This window comes from Quercus robur, chromosome 12 (genome assembly GCF_932294415.1).
Source record: "Quercus robur chromosome 12, dhQueRobu3.1, whole genome shotgun sequence".
NCBI classification, from domain to species: domain Eukaryota; kingdom Viridiplantae; phylum Streptophyta; class Magnoliopsida; order Fagales; family Fagaceae; genus Quercus; species Quercus robur.
The window spans coordinates 41,038,217-41,056,824 of NC_065545.1; the positions used below are offsets into that span (position 1 = coordinate 41,038,217).

At 35.2% G+C, this 18,608-nt stretch overlaps 1 protein-coding gene and 1 pseudogene across 1 annotated transcript; one reads left to right on the forward strand and one right to left on the reverse strand.

The window, feature by feature from the left end:
* Positions 1-210: 210 nt before the first annotated feature.
* On the forward strand, positions 211-963 carry LOC126709208 (putative cytochrome c biosynthesis ccmC-like mitochondrial protein). Its single transcript, XM_050409334.1, has one exon. The coding sequence runs from the start codon at positions 211-213 to the stop codon at positions 961-963; it is 753 nt and encodes a 250-aa protein (XP_050265291.1).
* Positions 964-2,495: 1,532 nt separating this feature from the next.
* LOC126709825 (G-type lectin S-receptor-like serine/threonine-protein kinase At4g27290) lies at positions 2,496-7,573 on the reverse strand (annotated as a pseudogene).
* Positions 7,574-18,608: the final 11,035 nt, after the last annotated feature.

The following is an 18,608-nucleotide window of genomic DNA, read 5'->3' on the forward strand; positions in this document are numbered from 1 at the left end:
TTTTTTTTTTTTTTTTTTTTTTTTTTTTTCTGGTATGTCGCTCCATGAGCAAGGAGTGCCACACACGAGTGGAGCGAAAACAAAGTTAGGGGGAATTCTTCGTTGGGGGAAATCCTTTTATTGCATATTGAATATAGATCCATGTCTTTCTTGTTCCACTAGCTACGACCAAAGTCTTTCTTCTTCCATTAGCTAGGACCAAATTCTCACATGTCCACTTTGTTATTACATCCGTATTTTTTGATGTCAAAGACCAGAAGCTTCACGCAAATTATTATTGGATCTCGGTTGTTCTTAACAGAGATGGCTATTCATTTAAGTCTTCGGGTAGCACCACTAGATTTTCAACAAGGTGGAAATTCTCGTATTCTGTATGTACATGTTCCTGCGACTCGGATGAATATTCTTGTTTATATCGCTACGGCTATAAACACTTTCTTCTTATTATTAACAAAACACCCCCTTTTTCTTCGCTTTTTCGGAACCAGTATAGAAATGGGTGCTTTTTTTACATTGTTTACCTTAGTTAATGGGGATGTTTTGGGGAAGACCTATGCAGGCACCCTTTGGGTGTGGGATGCTCGTTTAACCTCCGTATTCATCTCGTTTCTTATTTACCTAGGCGCACTGCATTTTCAAAAGCTTCCTGTCGAACTGGCTTCTATTTCAATCCGTGTTGGACCAATCAATATACCAATAATAAAGTCTTCAGTCAACTGGTGGAGTACATCTCATCAACCTAGGAGCATTAGCAGATTTGGTACATCAATACATGTTCCTATACTCATTCCAATCTTGTTTAACTTTTCTAACTTCTCCTTCTCAACCCGTATCTTCTTTGTTCTGGAAACACGTCTTCTTATTCCATCTTTTCTCAAATCTCCCTTAACCGAAGAAATAGAAGGTCGAGAAGGAATACCAAAACCTAGTTCACTAGTTGAGTTTTTCTGCATCTATGGCTGAATGGTTAAAGTGCCCAACCTAATAAAGAGGCAAATTTTTAGGTTCGATTCCTGCTGGATGCACTTGGAATGCTCAGTTCAATTGCTACTCACGGAATTTATACATATAGCTTGTCCTTATAGCTTATGGATCATTCGAGAACCAAGCAGTCGACCATTCACCACCAACAAACAGGCCCACCTGGATGCTCTCTTGGATTGGGTATGGGATAGGAGGCCTATACATCCACTTGCATAGCATATCGGTAGTAGCTACAAGACAAAAAACGAACTCAAGAACGCAAGAGAAGTGCTTTTTAAATGGTAGAGCTACAAGAAAGCATCTACTAAGCTAACCATCTAATCTAAGCAGTAGTATCTCAACTCAATGAATAGCTTTCTCGCAAGAGGAAAGAGATGGTTAGGGTCTGGCAACTGATGAAAAAGTCTTGTTTGGAAGTGATGGGACTTCAACATTGTATTTGATTAACCGTCAAAATTTCAAAGTCATAGGAAAACATATTGTCACATATAATGGTCATGAAGTACACAACCTTGATGAACTAGAGTATATAAATGGAGAAGTTTGGGCAAATGTTTGGCAGATTGACTGCATTGCTAGAATCTCACCTAAGGATGGTACTTTGCTTGGATGGATTCTTCTTCAAAATTTAAGGGAAAATTTGGTACAATCTAGGAATAATGGTATTGATGTTTTAAATGGCATAGCCTGGGATAGTGCTAAAAAGCGCATCTTAGTGACGGGAAAACATTGGCCAAAGCTTTATTAGATCAATCTACTTCAAGTAAAGAAAAAAAACAAGGAAAAGAAAAAGACTCAAAGTGGGAGATAAGTCAAAGTTTAAGCGGTTGAAACCTAAGTAAAATTTTATGATTACATTGAGTTCTACTGGCTCTGACGTGCAATTATTTCATTATGATTGTAGAGCAATTCTTTTGTCCATTCAGAGTCTACCAAGAATTTTTCTTAGCAGGTGTTGTGGTGGTGGAGCAGTGATGATGCCAAAGATGATTTTGATTTGGGGATTTAGGGATTTTGGAGAAGGGTTGATACCTGATATGCACGAGAGAGAACTAGAAAAAAAAATACAAGTTTTGTTTTTAATCGATTGGGAAGAGGGGGGGGGGGGGGGGTTTGGTCTTTTAAGTTTGTGCCACTTAGCAATGCATGCGCAAGTCATGTGCTTCATATTTCCATCCCACTTAACCGTAAAACTAATGGCGGGGTGCAAAGTGTAACGAATGTCATAGTTTAGGGTGCAAATTGTGCATTCAAATAGTTTAGAGTGCAAAGTGTAATATGGAGCATAATTTAGGGTGGTAAAGTATAGTTTTTCCTATTTTTATTCCAAAAATGGCATCTGCCTGGGCCTTGGCCTTTTGTGGGTGTAGACTTTTAGAAGTGTCCCTAAGGCCCTCCTTCATATTAGTCCATGAATATCCTTATGCAATTATGCTAAAAACAGAAGAAGAAGAGGTATATAATGAAAGCAGGAGAATAGGAAGAAAAATCTTTTAATGTAGGACTTGACAGACTACAACATGGCAATAAGCCAATGATATTATAATATTATTTTTTATTTGAAACATATTTAGGTAACAAGATGAACAATTGAGGTATGATCACCAAAGTCTAAGACTCTAAATTGTTACCGAGCTTCCAAAATTGAAGTTGTCATGTTATTTAGAGAACAAATTTCTGGCTCTCTCTTAGATGAACTCAAATCCTCGAAACCACTGGCAAATGAAAACACGGGTTTTTTTGGTGAAGGTAGAAGTGCAGGTTCCTTACTAAACATCGAGATCACATCTGATATGGTAGGCCTATCAGCTGCATTTTCTTGGATGCAAAGGAATGCTATGTTTATATAACTCAAAAGGACATTTACAGGAGGAGTATCTCCAAGGATTGGATCCATCAACTCCAACGACCTATTGCTTTTCCACAAATCCCACGCCTGAAGAAAATTTAGCATCAAAATTAAAAGCAAGTGTCATTTATGATGCGTTTAGCATAGTACACATCACAAATAAGAAGAACTGCAAACTAAATTAAAGGAGCATTAGAAATGATCTTGGGTAAAACACCGAAAAGTAGCTACTTAGGTTTAGAGGAAACTCAATTTGACACTAGATATATAACTTTTAAATCAATATTACTGAATCAGAAGATAATCCTTTGAAAAGTCAAGAGATGGTATAATACACACACAGACTCAAATGGTTAAACACATTGTCTAAGCTTTTGTTAACTTAAAAGTAAGAGGGTCCATTACTCACATATCCAATAAGATTGATAGAGTCACTTTGATAGAAACCAGTATTCTTCTTGCCACTCAAGATCTCTAACAATAATACTCCAAAACTAAAGATGTCAGATTTAATTGAGAAGAGGCCTTCCATTGCATATTCTGGGGACATATAGCCACTGTATTTCATTGTAAAACTAACTAGTTAGTAGCTTCATTGTGAATACTTTGTATTTATTACTGATATTTGCTATAGATACATACTTATGAATTATACTAAGTCCCCACTATTCGGTTGGTTGCTTGTGACCCATTCCCACAAAAAATTCTTGCCAATCCAAAATCTGATATCTTAGGATTCATGTCTTTATCCAACAAGATATTGCTAGCCTTCAAATCTCTGTGAATGATTTGTAACCTGGAATACTGATGGAGGTAAAGAAGCCCTTGAGCAATCCCTTCAATGATGTGAGTTCGGGTTGCCCAATCTATTATCCCATGTCTAATTGGATCTGTCTCAATACCACATATAGATAGTAAGATAGAAGATAGGAAATAATTGGTAGGCATAATGTAAGCAGATGACTTCGAAAGTAATTAAGATTATGTTAAACTACATACCAAAAAGGAAATAATCTAAGCTTTTATTGGCAAATATTCATAGATCAAAATCTTTTCATCTCTTTCAATGCAGCAGCCAAGCAGTTTCACAAGATTCTTGTGTTGGAGTTTGGCTATAAGCATTGCCTCATTTTTCAGCTCTTCCCATCCTTGTCCAGATTTTCTTGAAAGTCTTTTTACCGCTACTAATTGTCCATTCAGCAAGGATCCCTGAAAATAGTTCTTTTTTAGTTTTTTATTAAACCTTGGGATGAATCCACATCAAACAATTATTATAGGTTGGATGCTACTGTTAGAGGTATTAGGCTTACAATATAATAGGCCTCGCCCATGTATACCTAATACCTTTAACACCTAGCATCAGTTTCATGCAAGTATTAGGACGTCAATTTTTGTGTTAAACGTTAGCATGTTGAATATTATATATTACTTCAGAATTTCTCTTCTAAGATCAATGTGGTTAGTTATTGAAACTTACTTTGTAAACAGGTCCAAAACCACCCTCTCCAAGTTTATTTGAGGCACTGAAGTAATTAGTAGCAGTAGACACACTAGAAAAACTGAAGAGTGGAAGCTCCATTTCCTTATTTCTACCTTTCCCAACCCTCTTCTTGTTGATTAGTCCTCGTTGTATAGCCCTGTTGGTGAAATCAAATGATATCAAGTCCTCCCCTGCTTGATCAAGAAGATAGTTCCGATTAGTCCAAGCTGTGTGGTCCTGTTTCTCAAATCAAATTATAACAAGTCCTCCCCTACTTAATCGTGAAGATGGTTCCTCTAATCTAATCCTAAAATGATTCATAAAAGCCGTCATGGCTCAAATAATAACTGAGTTCTGTTACATGGTTGCAGAGGAATATATACATATAATTTCAAAAGCATTTAATTGTTTTGTTGAAATCCTTGATGAGTTCTTATGCCGGCAGTTGGAAGTAAATGAATTGCTTGAGCCCACATATATTTACTTGCTTGAGTGGGCCTCTTCAGTCAGCAATACTTCGAACAACCACAAGTACATAATTTAACCCCTTTTTACATCAAATAAAATATATCAAGAGATTTACCAACACTCATATTTGCTTGTTATCTTTTAAATTTATCTTTTCGATTAGAATTAGACTCAATTGTATATGCCTCATTATGTTAATGAAAGTAAGTTCACTTCCAATGTTTTACTTTTCATGCAATTAGTTAATTGTAGTCTCAAGTTTTTTTTTTTTTTTGCAACTATGAATACTTCGAATTAGAATAGAGCATACCGACTTAGCCTTGAAAATGCTTGTTTTAAGTTCTTCACTTAGTCCTACTTATCGTATCAAAAGTAACTTAGCCCTCGAGGATAGAATGAGATGTAGCCTCGAAGTGCAAAATTTTCTATCAAATAAACACACTTGCTGCAAGTACTAGAAGTGATTCAAGGTTGCACAAAATCTTGGTCTAGTGACATGGTTTGACTTGCATAACTCTTTCAAAAAAACTGGTTTAGTGACACAGTTTGATTCTCCCATAAAAAAAAATAAAAATAAAAAAAAAATAAAAAAAAGGCTATACATCACAACTTTTCTTGTTCAACGATCTTATTAGCTGCTCTGTACGTTTATAGAAGTTATATCAAAGAACCTTGGTAAAATGACTTGCGTAATATTACCTTTGAAGTCTGACCTCTTACAAATGCAGTAAAGAATCAAGAGTACCCCAAAAGCTACGGCAATGGCAACCACAACTATCATTATCAGCTTCATCTTTTGCTTGTTTTTCACCTCTTTTTGATTGAATTTGCAATAGAAAAGCAAAAATAGTTTAGTAATGCAATAAAACTGACGGAAACAAAGATTTTAGCTTCAATGGCATGTCAAAATATGAATTAAAGAGCAACGAAGACTATAGGCACATTACCTTTCTCTGATGCAGACATTCGAATATATACATTCTGACTATCAACATCCATCCTGTTATTAGCTGCGATTTGTCTAATATCAATTAGATCCCCAAACCACATGGCACAGCCACTTATTCCGTATCTGATATTTGAGTTTGTAAAAGCCGTACAGTTACAGTTGTTCAAACATTTGTCTCTGCATTCCTCAAAATCCATGCTTTCTTCCACCCAAGAATCTGTAGAATCTGGCGATTTGAGTCCAACAAATTTAACAAACACAATTTTATCTTTATCCTGGCAGCTCAATTGCTTACTGCGTTCACATCCCTTATACCACTCTTTTGGGTTCCATGTTTGTAGTGATTTAGGCTTGAATCCTTCTACACATTGACAGACAGGTGACTCACCCATGATACAATTTCCATAAGCACCACATAAATTATAATTGTCACATTTGTCTTTTGGCAAATGTAACAACATGCTCCATTCTTTTTTTTCTTCAACCCACAAGTAGACCTCATACTGTGATTGGTTCAAAACTGCTCTTGTGATTACAGATTCTTGAATCATATCGAACTTGAAGTAAACCTCATCTTTGTTGTAGACATAAGTGAAGCTGTAATCCTGGGTGGACTTTAAATCTGGCATACCACTGAAAAAAAGGCCATTCCATGGGCCGGACCGGAAGTACTTCTGGGAGCCGGTCTTCATGACAAATTCAGGGTAATTATGAAGTTCAATCTCCCAGCTCAGTTCTCCAGGTGAGGGGTCATCTGAACTCTTCCATGAAGATAGATGCCGATTCAAACCAATCCTTAAGTCCCATCCAAGCTTCATCCCAGGTAGCCATGTATCAGAGGGATAGTCAAAGCTTTGCCACAAATAGCGTCCTGGGTTTCCTTCATTCTCTTCTCTTAATACTAGATTTCCAGAATCTAAAAGCTCAACAACTGGACTCCTTGCCTCTTTTGTTGAATTTGCCAACCAAGCAATAGTCGAATTCTGGCTAAGAAGAATAAGGCTACCCGAACTGTTTAACATCAACACACCAGACGAGTCGCTAATTGGGTTGAGTCGGTTTGCTACCCAAACAACCGTTTTAACTGTGATATTGTTGTACCAAATTCCCAAGTAACGGTCAGTGGAATTACCGGGACTGAAGAACCCCATGACAAAGCCTCCATCTTTAGAGACCAAGGTTGTATTCTTAATGTCACTGAGGAATTGGGATTTAGTAATGCTATCAGCAGCATTCGAGAATACAAAGAATAAAATAAGCAAATTGGAACTCAACACCACAAAAGCGAAGATGTCCATTGCTTGCTGGTCTTAAATCTCCTAACTAACCCAGTTTTAAAAATCGGACTAGACCACCCGGTCCGATCGGTTCAATCGAGAATCAGTTAATAATTTGGTTCAGTTATGAGTAAAAATCGAAAATCAATAAAAAATCAGAAATAATCAGGAACCGGCTGGTTCAACTGCAAAAATTGGGAACTAGTATGGTTGAACTGGTTATTGGTCAGTTGGGTTGAAAACCAAAACTAACCTAAAAACACTCACACCTCTCTTAGTCTCTCTCTCACTCTCATTTTTTCCCCCCTCAAAGCTAGCTTTTTGGAGCTGTGATCCTACCAATGTGTCACAAATCTTTAGAGAAAGAGGGAAAACATACCTATAGACACAGTGAGAGAAAGACCTGGGCTTATTTGGATTTGGAGAGGAGAGACCATAATCAATACATTCATTTGCCTCAATCCATTTGAAACCGTGTGGCCAGATATTTTACTTTTTTTCCTTAAAGAATTAGATAACAGAGGATTGATTTTTGACTTTAGTGAAGTGTTGCTTTTGTGAAGCGTGACAACACTGTAGTAGTGAAGTGTTGCTTTTTATATTCATGGATCAAAACCTAGCCATATGAGATCATTTAATCCCCACTATCCAATCTTTAATGTGATCCACTTGTCAATATGTCACAATGAGAGCAAGACCTGGGCTTATTTGGATTTGTGAGGGGAGACCACAATCAATACATACATTCGCCTCAATCCATTTGAAACCGTGTGGCCAGATATTTTACTTTTTTTTTTTTTTTTTTAAAGAATCAGATAACAGAGGATTGATTTTTTACTTTAGTGAACTGTTGCTTTTGTGAAGAGTGACGGCACTATAGTAGTGAAGTGTTGCTTTTTTATATTCATGGATCAAAACCTAGCCATATAAGATCATTTAATCCCCACTATCCAATCTTTAATGTGATCCCTATCAATATGTCACAGTGAGAGAAAGACTTGGGCTTATTTGGATGTGGAGAGGAGAGACCACAATCAATACATACATTCGCCTTAATCCATTTGAAACTGTGTGGCCAGATATTTTACTTTTTTTTTTTCTTAAAGAATCAGGTAACAGAGGATTGATTTTTGACTTTAGTGAAGTGTTGCTTTTGTGAACAGTGACGGCACTGTAGTAGTGAAGTGTTGCTTTTTATATTCATGGATCAAAACCTAGCCATATGAGATCATTTAATCCCCACTATCCAATCTTTAATGTGATCCACCTGTCAATATGTCACAATGAGAGAAAGACTGGGCTTATTTGGATTTGGAGAGGAGAGACCACAATCAATACATACATTCACCTCAATCCATTTGAAATCGTGTGGTCAGATATTTTACTTTTTTTTTTTTCTTCTTAAAGAATTAGATAACAGAGGATTGATTTTTGACTTTAGTGAAGTGTTGCTTTTGTGAAGAGTGATGTCACTGTAGTAGTGAAGTGTTGCTTTTTATATTCATGGATCAAAACCTAGCCATATGAGATCATTTAATCCCCACTATCCAATCTTTAATGTGATCCACCTGTCAATATGTCACAGTGAGAGAAAGACCTGGGCTTATTTGGATTTGTGAGGAGAGACCACAATCAATACATACATTCGCCTCAATCCATTTGAAACCGTGTGGCCAGATATTTTACTTTTTTTTTTTTTAAAGAATCAGATAATAGAGGATTGATTTTTGACTTTAGTGAAGTGTTGCTTTTGTGAAGAGTGACGGCACTATAGTAGTGAAGTGTTGCTTTTTATACTCACAAGTTCCACATGCATCATGTTGAGCTAGAATACTGATTAGATGTGCACAGTCTAAGCATTCATCTTTAGAAATGATGTGTTCCAATCAAAACAAGAACCTGTCAATAAGAAAGACAAGTTGCACTAAAATGGCCATGCGTGTCACATTGTCAGCTTGACGGAGGTGGAAAAACAAGTTCAGTGCAAGAAAAACATAAACAAAACAAAATGCTATCATGTAAAGTAAGTCTAAAACAATATACTTTACCAAATTCATGCATTTCTTAGTTAATGTAGATAGAAGAACAGTATTACTGCATTATTATTATTATTATTTGCTAAGTAACGAATGAGACAGTAATTTTTTTTTTTTTTTTTTGTCAATCATTATTCGTCTTAGCCCATCACATATTGGATCTTTTTTACCATTCAAGTTTTGATGCAGAAGTTAAGATCCAATATGTTATGGGCTAAGACGAATAATGATTGGCAAAAAAAAAAAAAAAAAAATACTGTCTCATTCGTTACTTAGCAAAAAAATAAAAATAAAAAATAATAATAATACAGTAATACTGTTCTTCTATCTACATTAACTAAGAAATGCATCAAATACTGTTCTATATAATTAGGAAACAACTATCATTTGATCCCAAATTTATTAGTAATTAGCAAAAATCTTAGCTAAAATGTTTTATTATTATTATTATTAATATTTTGAGAATCAGCTAAAATGTTATTAACCTTGTATTGCATTGGATCGTTACACTAATTAAGTTGACATGCCTTTAACCCTTATCATAATTAAGGAAAACAATAGTTATATCTATGTTATATCTAAAAGGATTGGTCATAATTGGAACTTCTATATTATATAATTCATAAATATTGGATATATGAATCAGCACACATTCTCATAATAGCTTTACATATTTAAATCCAATCAACTCAACTCATACATCCATGTTCTATTCGGTAGAAAAAATAATAATAATAAAATAGAAATAATCTTTCGGAGAGGTGGCCTGGCCGCCCGAGTGGTTGATAGCTCCGCACGTACTTTAGAACCTAATTAAGATTATATTTGCTTATAACTTATTCTTATTCATGTTTGTTTAGTGACGGTTTCTTTTTTTAGTAAGTCTTTAGAATATCTTACTGTACTCTCCTAATTCAAGGGCTAGGTTCCTTGAGTTTAACCAACACATTCGCATGAATATGTTATTCTTTTCCATCCCTCTTTAATATGCTATTCTTTTACTGACATTCTTTGATATTCATTATTAATGCTTCAATCACCATTCAAGACCTATGTTCCAATTTCCATATGCCTATATGAATCTTATTCTTGGACTAACTTCTTCACTACATCTAAGCACATATGTACCGCGTCTTATAGGAAATGCCCTAGCTATCCTTTGCCCACTTTTCACTGCATGCATCCAAGCTTTGATGCAGTATGTCGCTAGTTGGAGACTCCCAACGAGTATTTGTAGTGAATCTATTCATAATAGACTGACCAAATTTTATTTTAATTGTACAGTTGTTATAGTGTTCATAGAAGTATTAACTTTCAACCATATTGGAATATTATTTGCTGTAAAAAATTTAATACTGTGGATTATACTTTAAAACTTAATTAACAAATATATATATATATATATATATATTTTAAGAAAAATGCTATTTCCACAAAATTTTCCTAAAAAATCTCAAGTGTCAAGTTGTTATTTGCTTTTATTGGTGGACAATAAAGTAAGTTCAGTAGTCAAATTAAAAACCTATAATAATTTGCCACTATAAATTTGTTGTGAAAGTGTTGTAAACGTAGCATTTCTCTATTTTAACATATTTTCATAGCAAATCTCTATTAAATTAAAAATCTATAACAACCTACCATATAGAATTTATTGTGAAAATGTTGTGAAAATATTGTGGATGTAGTATTTCTCTATTTTAAGTTTTGTACATGATAAGCAATAACATTTTTGAAAAATACGTGTATATAACTTTATTAGTTTATTATGTGATATAGTATGCATATTTCACTTTGCATAATGTATATACAATACAAAAATATGATTGTGTGATGCCTAGCTGAAAACATTTTCTTATGACTCATGGCCACGAGGGTTACTTTTAATTAAGAATTTAAGATAGACAGACTCTACAACTGAAAGAGTTTATGTGCTTTTGAGCTTAAGAAAGAAGGTGCTTTAACTTACTTAAATGTCATTTCAAGGTCATTTTCCTTTATGAATTTTTCTCTTTAGGTTCCTTCAACTTTTTGTTAGTGGACAGTCATATACTAGCGAGTATCAGTTGAGTGGAGGGGCCAAACCTTTCTTAGTTGATTCTAAAAATAAATAAATAAATAATAAAATCTAGGCGAAAACACCATTTTGGGGTCACGGTCAATTTGGTCCTTACATTTTAGTAGCAGTCAATTTGGTTTATATTATTTTTAAGTTGGAGTCAATTTGGTCCCTACCGTTAACTTACTAATGGAAAATGCCTACGTGGCAAATGGTTTGTCTTGTTGGCGCACACGTGGCTAATATAATAATATATTTAAATATTTAAAAAGCCATCTAAACATTTTAATTTTTAAAAAATCCATGTCAAAAAAAAAAAATGAAAAGATTAATTGAAAGAAAAAAAATATTATTCTTTATACGAATCCACAATTTCTTTTATTTTCTTTTGTATTCTTAAAACTTTTCTTAGCTTCCAAACACTATTCCCAGCAACTCAACAATCTAAAACTAAACAAATTATTTAACCCAAAAAAAATCGCACCACAGAACAAGCGGTGAGGTAAAAGTAAAGTAAAACGGCAAAAACTAAAAGGCAGGCTTACTGCGAAAAAGTAGGGTAACCCTTCATTGGCCCTTACCCATCGGCAGCAACATCTGAGTAATTCAAAAATGTAAAAAAACAAAACACTATCCAATCAAACATGGCCAACTCATATATAGATTTTTTCGAGTCCCTTTTCTATTTTGTGAGTTGCCCATATATATAGGACACAAAAAAAGGCTGAACCAAACCATCACTTTTGTTTTCAGAACCTTTCCTTAACAGGCCTGTGTCTTCATAAACGCTTTGCCTGCACTTTGTATTTGCTGGGAATAGTGTTTGGAAGCTAAGAAAAGTTTTTAAGAATACAAAAGAAAATAAAAGAAATTGAGGATTGTTATAAAAAATAATATATATTTTTTTCAATTAATCCTTTTTTTTTTTACATGGATTTTTTAAAAAGTAAAATGCTTAGGCGGCTTTTTAAATATTTAAATATATTATTATATTATTATATTTGCTACGTGTGCGCCAACAAGACAAACCATTTGCCACGTAGGCATTTTCCGTTAGTAAGTTAACGGTAGGGACCAAATTGATTAAAACTTAAAAATAACAGGGACCAAATTGACTGCTACTAAAATGTAGGGACCAAATTGACTATAACCCTAAAATATAGGGACTAAAATGGTGTTTTCGCCTAAAATCTAAGTTATATAGAGTATTCGAAATGTTTGCAATTTTTTTTAATTTTTTTTAGTTTTAATGATGAGTAAATTTTCAAGGTAGGGTCATCTTGTGTAACCACCCTTCTCCTGTAAACCCCAAATGCACAATCTTGCTAACAAGAACTGTGTATCAGGTAATCTCAGAACTTGAACTACCTCATGGGGTTCCCATTTCCCAAGAGGCAACCAATTGTATTTGCAAAATTGAACGTAATAAGGGGATGTTTGGTTCGTTGTAATGTGTCCTTAATATGATGCATATTGAGAATCTTTCTACAATATTCTTAGCGTTGGGGACCAAATTTACTTGGTTTGATGGCACATTAGTGCATCCATTTTCCTGCTCCTTGTCTTTGGGCATTACAGGTTTACGTGGCTTAAATTGTTAAATGCTGCAAGCAATACATAAAACCGTGAAATGCATTTGCTAATCAAACAAATAAAAGAAAATATATTGAAATTTGAACAATAAAATAGCAAAAATAAAAGAAAACTATTATTTTAAGTTGCATGTCTTGTAAGGTCGAGCTTCTATCAAAACAAACACTGTATAAATTATTAAAATAAATAATGAAAATAATTTTATTTATTTTTTATAGCTTTTTGCAACTGATTTCAATTGGAGTAGTAATTTAAAATTTTTAAAATTTTTGGTAACAGTTCGATACCACCATTGCCTTTAATCCTTATCATCATAGTCACCACCACTACCCAACACTACCACCATCATCACATCACAGCTTGCCTCCACCACTGTTACTACTACAACTATGACCTCCATTGTTGCTAATACCACTACCTCCACCTCTACAGCCACTATGACTACATAAAATACTAATGGTTTTCCAAACACCAACTTCATGTTCACAAGTTTAATGACTCAAGTAAGCGTTAGTCCCCTCTCCCCTTGTGTGTATGTGTGTTAAAATACTTAGTATTCTAAAAAAAAAAAAAAAAAGTAAGCGTTGATCACATATACGTTTTATATATATATATATATATATATATATATATAGGTTGGGTTCAAGTTACACCTGATTTAACTTTAAGTAATGTTACAGCACTCAATAACTTGTTATAAAATTCATATTTTGAAAATCTCACCGTTGAATTACATGTTTTATATGTTTTTAATATTCTTGCCAAGTTTCATGTCAATTGGATGTTATTTACTATTCGATCCATAAATTCATATTTTATGCATTATTTTGAACTACAAAAATTTGAATTTAAACAATTGATTAATAACATAACTATTAATCTTTGATCACCATGAAAATTTGCAAGCATGAAGAATATATGAAGATGATGCAATCTAACGGTGGATTTATCAAAATTTACATCGAATTAAAAAATATTGAGTGATGTAATATTGTTTAGAGTTACATCAGGTATAACTTGAACCCAACCCTATATATATAGGCAAAACTTAAATACAGTACCTTAAATACTATTACTTAGGTTCCCCCTCTTCAATTTTTGCCATCTATCTAGTTTATTGACTTACACAAACAACATTAAAATACTTTTTCTTTATGCTTTTTTTTTTTCTTAATCTTTTATTCCCCCTGTCCTGTGAGAGAATAGAGAACCCCATGGCATCAGCATCAAATTCAGATCTTTCCTACTTCTCACCCTCAATCCAAACCAATTGAAGCCAACAAAGGGTAAGAAGGACCAATGGGTGAAAGATAAGAAGAAGAAGGTAAGGGATGGGAAGGATAAGATGAAGAGGAAGAAGTGGGAGCAGTGATTTGGGAAAGATGGAGAGGGATTACCTATAGAAGATTGAAGAGATTTTGCAAATCAATATATGAGTTGGGTTTAGAGCTACACCCGGTGTAATTCTAAACATTTTAACAACATATAATAACTTTTTATTGAATTAATATTTCATAAATCTCACTTTTGGATTACATGCTCTCCATGTTATTAACACGCATACAAAGTTTTGTGCCAATTAGATGCAATTTACTATTGGATCGGGAAACTCATCTTTTATGCACAATTTTAAATACGAAAAATTTTAAATTTAAACACTTGATCGATGACATAGTTATTGATCTTAGATTATTTTGAAATTTTGCAAATCATATTATATATAATAAAAGTTGGGCTTAGACAACGTGGTTGCGCCGCATGACTTCACCAAATTGCAAAAATTTTATTAAATTTTTATATTTTTAAAGAATTAAAAAAGAATAGTATACTATCAGGACTCTAATTTAATATATGTATATATATATATATATATATTTATTTATTTATATAAATATATATCTCTTAAAATTCCTTATAACTATCAACCACGTTCTCTTTCTCTTTTTTTTTTTTAATTTTTTAAAATTTTAATTTTTTATATGTTACGTTATGTTGAATCAACTTTCTTTCTTTTTTTCTTTTTTTTCATATGACCTTTTTTTAATTCCAATTTTTATGGGATAAAAACAAACACATTGAATGCTCTGTAGCTAACTCTCTGGCCGCATTAATGAGGAAGTGATACATGAGCAGTAATTTTCAACCTTATAGCTACTACTAGAAATTTCAGGAAGGTGCTGAGGGGACAAGGATCAATACCAGTAATTTAATCTACATGTGAATGGTAGAGATGAAGGGAGGAGGAGAGTACAAAACAGAAATAAGACCCTGAAGGAAGGGGATCAGAGAATTAAGAGAGAAACACTTTAGCAATAAGAACTGTACTTGTAATCAACTTCAAGAATTATATATAAGAACTGATCTCCTCGGACTGTGCCGAGGACGATTTTCATTAGATACAACCAGTCCACCTTTACTTTATTGTCATTTGGATCCATTATAATTTCTACCAAACTCATTAGAGCTTAGTTAACCCATTCTCTACAAATTCATTGCATTGGGCTCTTTGAGCCTAGATCCTTCTAACTTTTGGGCTTAGGACTCAAATCTGGTCCTTACAATTATTATTATTATTATTATTTTGAGAGAGTTTCAACCTATGACAGCCGCTTCTAATAATAGTTTTTTTTTTTTTAATTATCAAATCAAGACACCAATCATTTTTTTGGTGTAGTTAGAAATTAAATCCAAAATATCTTAATCAATAATCAGAAACTTTAGCATTTGTTTTTTTTGTGTGTGTAATGAACGATTTTTTTAATGACTTTGTTCTAACTCCCAAGTGGGTACAATGAAATTAACAATTATGTAGCATAGCAGACATATCATGATGTTGAGATTGAGACATTAAATTGTAATTAGGGCACTAAATTGCATCTTTAACTGTTAGCCGTGAACTAGAAACGAATCAGTCACGGATGTTAACATACTTTTCAACAGGAATGCAAATATCTGAAATCACACAGAGTGGAAGAGCGTGCCGTGCACTCTCCATTAATGTTGCTTTTTTTTTTAATACCTTTAATAGAAGGAAAAAGTTAAGAGCATTCGCACTTGGGATTGCAAATGCAAAATGTAAGGAAAATTTTGCATTTCAAGCCCAAAAGAGCTCAACATTCGGACTTCTAAATGGCTACTATTGTAAAAAAAAAAAATTATTTTATTCCTTCTGACTTTCCTACTCTCTACACTCTATCTCCCACATCTCTCTCTCTTTCAGATTTCTCCCTCTCCCTTTGTTCTTTCTTAGTGATTTCTCCCTCTCCCTTTGCTCTCCATTAGGCCACTGTTGGCCACCATCATCCAGCAACACCAAGCCCAGGCCGCATCTCGATGTTTTGCTCTGATGGGTTTGCTCTAATGTGGGTGTGGTTTGTGGGTTTCTCGGTGGAGATTGGTCCAGCGTGGGTTGTGGCTCTCTCAAGTCCGGTGTGGGTTGTGGACTGTGGGTCTTGAATCGGTGTGGATCGTGGTGGATTGACGGGTCTTGAATCGGTTGTGTTGGTTGGGTTTTGAATCGGTGTGGATCGTGACAGGTCGTGGTGGGTTGTGGTGGCTCTGGGAGAGAGGATCGTGGTGGATCAGCGGGTTTAGAGTTCTGGGTTCTGTGGGGTTTTTTTTTTTTTTTTTGGTTGCTATGATTGATGCTTAAAGGAAGAGGTGGGTTTGGTTTGATTTTGATTTTATGGGTTGCCGAAGTTGGGGATTGCTGTGGTTTGATTTGATTTTGATTTTCTGGGTTTTTTTTATTTTGATTTTGTGGGTTGCCGTGATTTTGATTTTTTATGTGCTTGAAGATGACTTTGGTTTTCAACTGATAAAAATTAATTTAGGTACTGAGTTTTGGAGATAATAATCAGTTTGGGTATGTACTTGGTGGTGGTGGTGGTGGTGGTAGCAAGTAGTTGCAGAGGTGATTTGGGTTTTGGGTTTTTGTTTTTATTTGGGTTTTGGACATATTATTTTATTGTGTAGAAATATTATTTTAATGTGTTGTATTGTAAAATAAAAGTTGGGATGTTGGAGTATTGTAAAAATGATATTGTATAATTGATAAAGTGCTTTTTAAGATGGTAAAATAGGATAGGATAGAATTTCCTCTGCGAATAGTCTAAGCATGATGCCCTAAGCTACCATAGCAGACTTGTTGGCCCAATTTCCAAGAGATGAGGAATTTTCGCTAGATGTTAAGGTTCTAGGAGAAATGGCCACAGCAGAAGTAACCGAGGAACGATGGGTCATGAAGTTCGACGACTTTTCTATAGCAAACTCGGGAGGCACAGGAGTGATCCTTTATCATGAAGGAGAAGGGACCATGGCGCTCTCGTTCAAGTTATAGATTTCGTGTGCAAACAATACCGCAGAATACAAGGCTTATCTTACTGGGTTAGCCACAACCCTTGAGATGGGGATCAAACATTTGAAGGTGATAGCTGACTTTAATCTGGTGGTCTGCCAAGCTAAGGAAAGTTTCTCCTTAAAGGAACCATGTTTGGCCCCGTACAGGACGTTGGCCCAGAAGAGGCCCAAAGAAAACTGAAGGAAGTGCATGGCAGAACCTGCAGGCTCTACGATGAATCAACCTTTGCCGCAGGCTTCAGAGAACTGGTTTTTATTGGCCAAACATGGGTAAGGACACGAACCTAGTCCAAACCCAGTGTGAGGCCTGCCATTTGGCTATAGATCATGAAGAAAGGTATGCCGTGTTTGCCAATGAAGATTGGAGAAGCCCATTCATGCAATACCTGACAGAAGTTGTCCTGCCACAAAAGCATAGTGAAAGATATAAGCTTAGGAGACTGGCAACTTGCTACTTCCTTTTCAAAAAAGGATATGACAGGGTCCCATTACGATGTTTGGGTCCTGATGAGGCTAGAGAAACGTTAAAGGAGGTACATGCTGGGGAATGTGGAGAGCACAAAGGAAAGAAGAAGCTATATCGGTGCATGCTGCAAATGAGTTATTATTCGTCCACAATGAAGAGGGATATGACAGAATTTGTGAAAAATTGCCACAGCTGCCAAGTGCAAGCCAATCTGATCCACACCCACCCATAAAGCTTGCATAGCATGGTCACCCCATGACCCTTTCACACCTGGGGGCTCGATTTAGTGGGACCAGTTAATCCACCTTCTCATGGGTACATATGGATCCTTGTAGCTACAGAATACTTTACCAAATGGGAAGAGGCCATACCACTCAGCAAAGCCACAGGAGGAGCTGTGGTGAACTTCATCAAAGAAAACATAATTTTCTGATTTGGGGTACCTTATAGAATTGTAAGTGACAATGGTACTCCATTTGTCAACAGAGAGGTAAGAAAGATGCTGGAGTTTTATCAGAACAAGCACCATCGGTCATCGCCCTATTACCCTAAAGGGAACGGGCAGGCGAAAGCAACAAACAAAACCCTTATCAGGATTATCAGCAAGATGAGCTAGGAGTACACCAGAGGATGAGTAACACATCTACCAGACGCCTTGTGGGCCTACCGAAGTTCGCGCAAATCTGCCATAGGATTTGGGCATTCTCCTTAGTCTATGGAACAGAGGTAATGAGCCAAGCAAAAGTGATGATACATTCTTTAAGGGTTATGCAGGCACAAAAGAGAGAATGAGAAGGAAGTCTTTACAGCAGAAAGATGCGAGGACCTGGAAGGGTTGGAAAAAAAAAAGGAGGAAGCCTAGGAGCACAGTCGCAATATAGGCAAAATATGGCCGAAACTTATGGCAGGACAACTAAAGATAGTGTGTTTGCAGAAGGACAACTTGTATTAAAGACACCACGTTAGGGGAGGTATGGTAGGACCATCTAAATTCTCACCAAAATGGGGGGACCCTTCGTGGTAAGAGAAGCACATGTAAGTGGGTATTACCGTTTGGCCCAGATGGATGGAAAAGATTTGATGAACCCTAT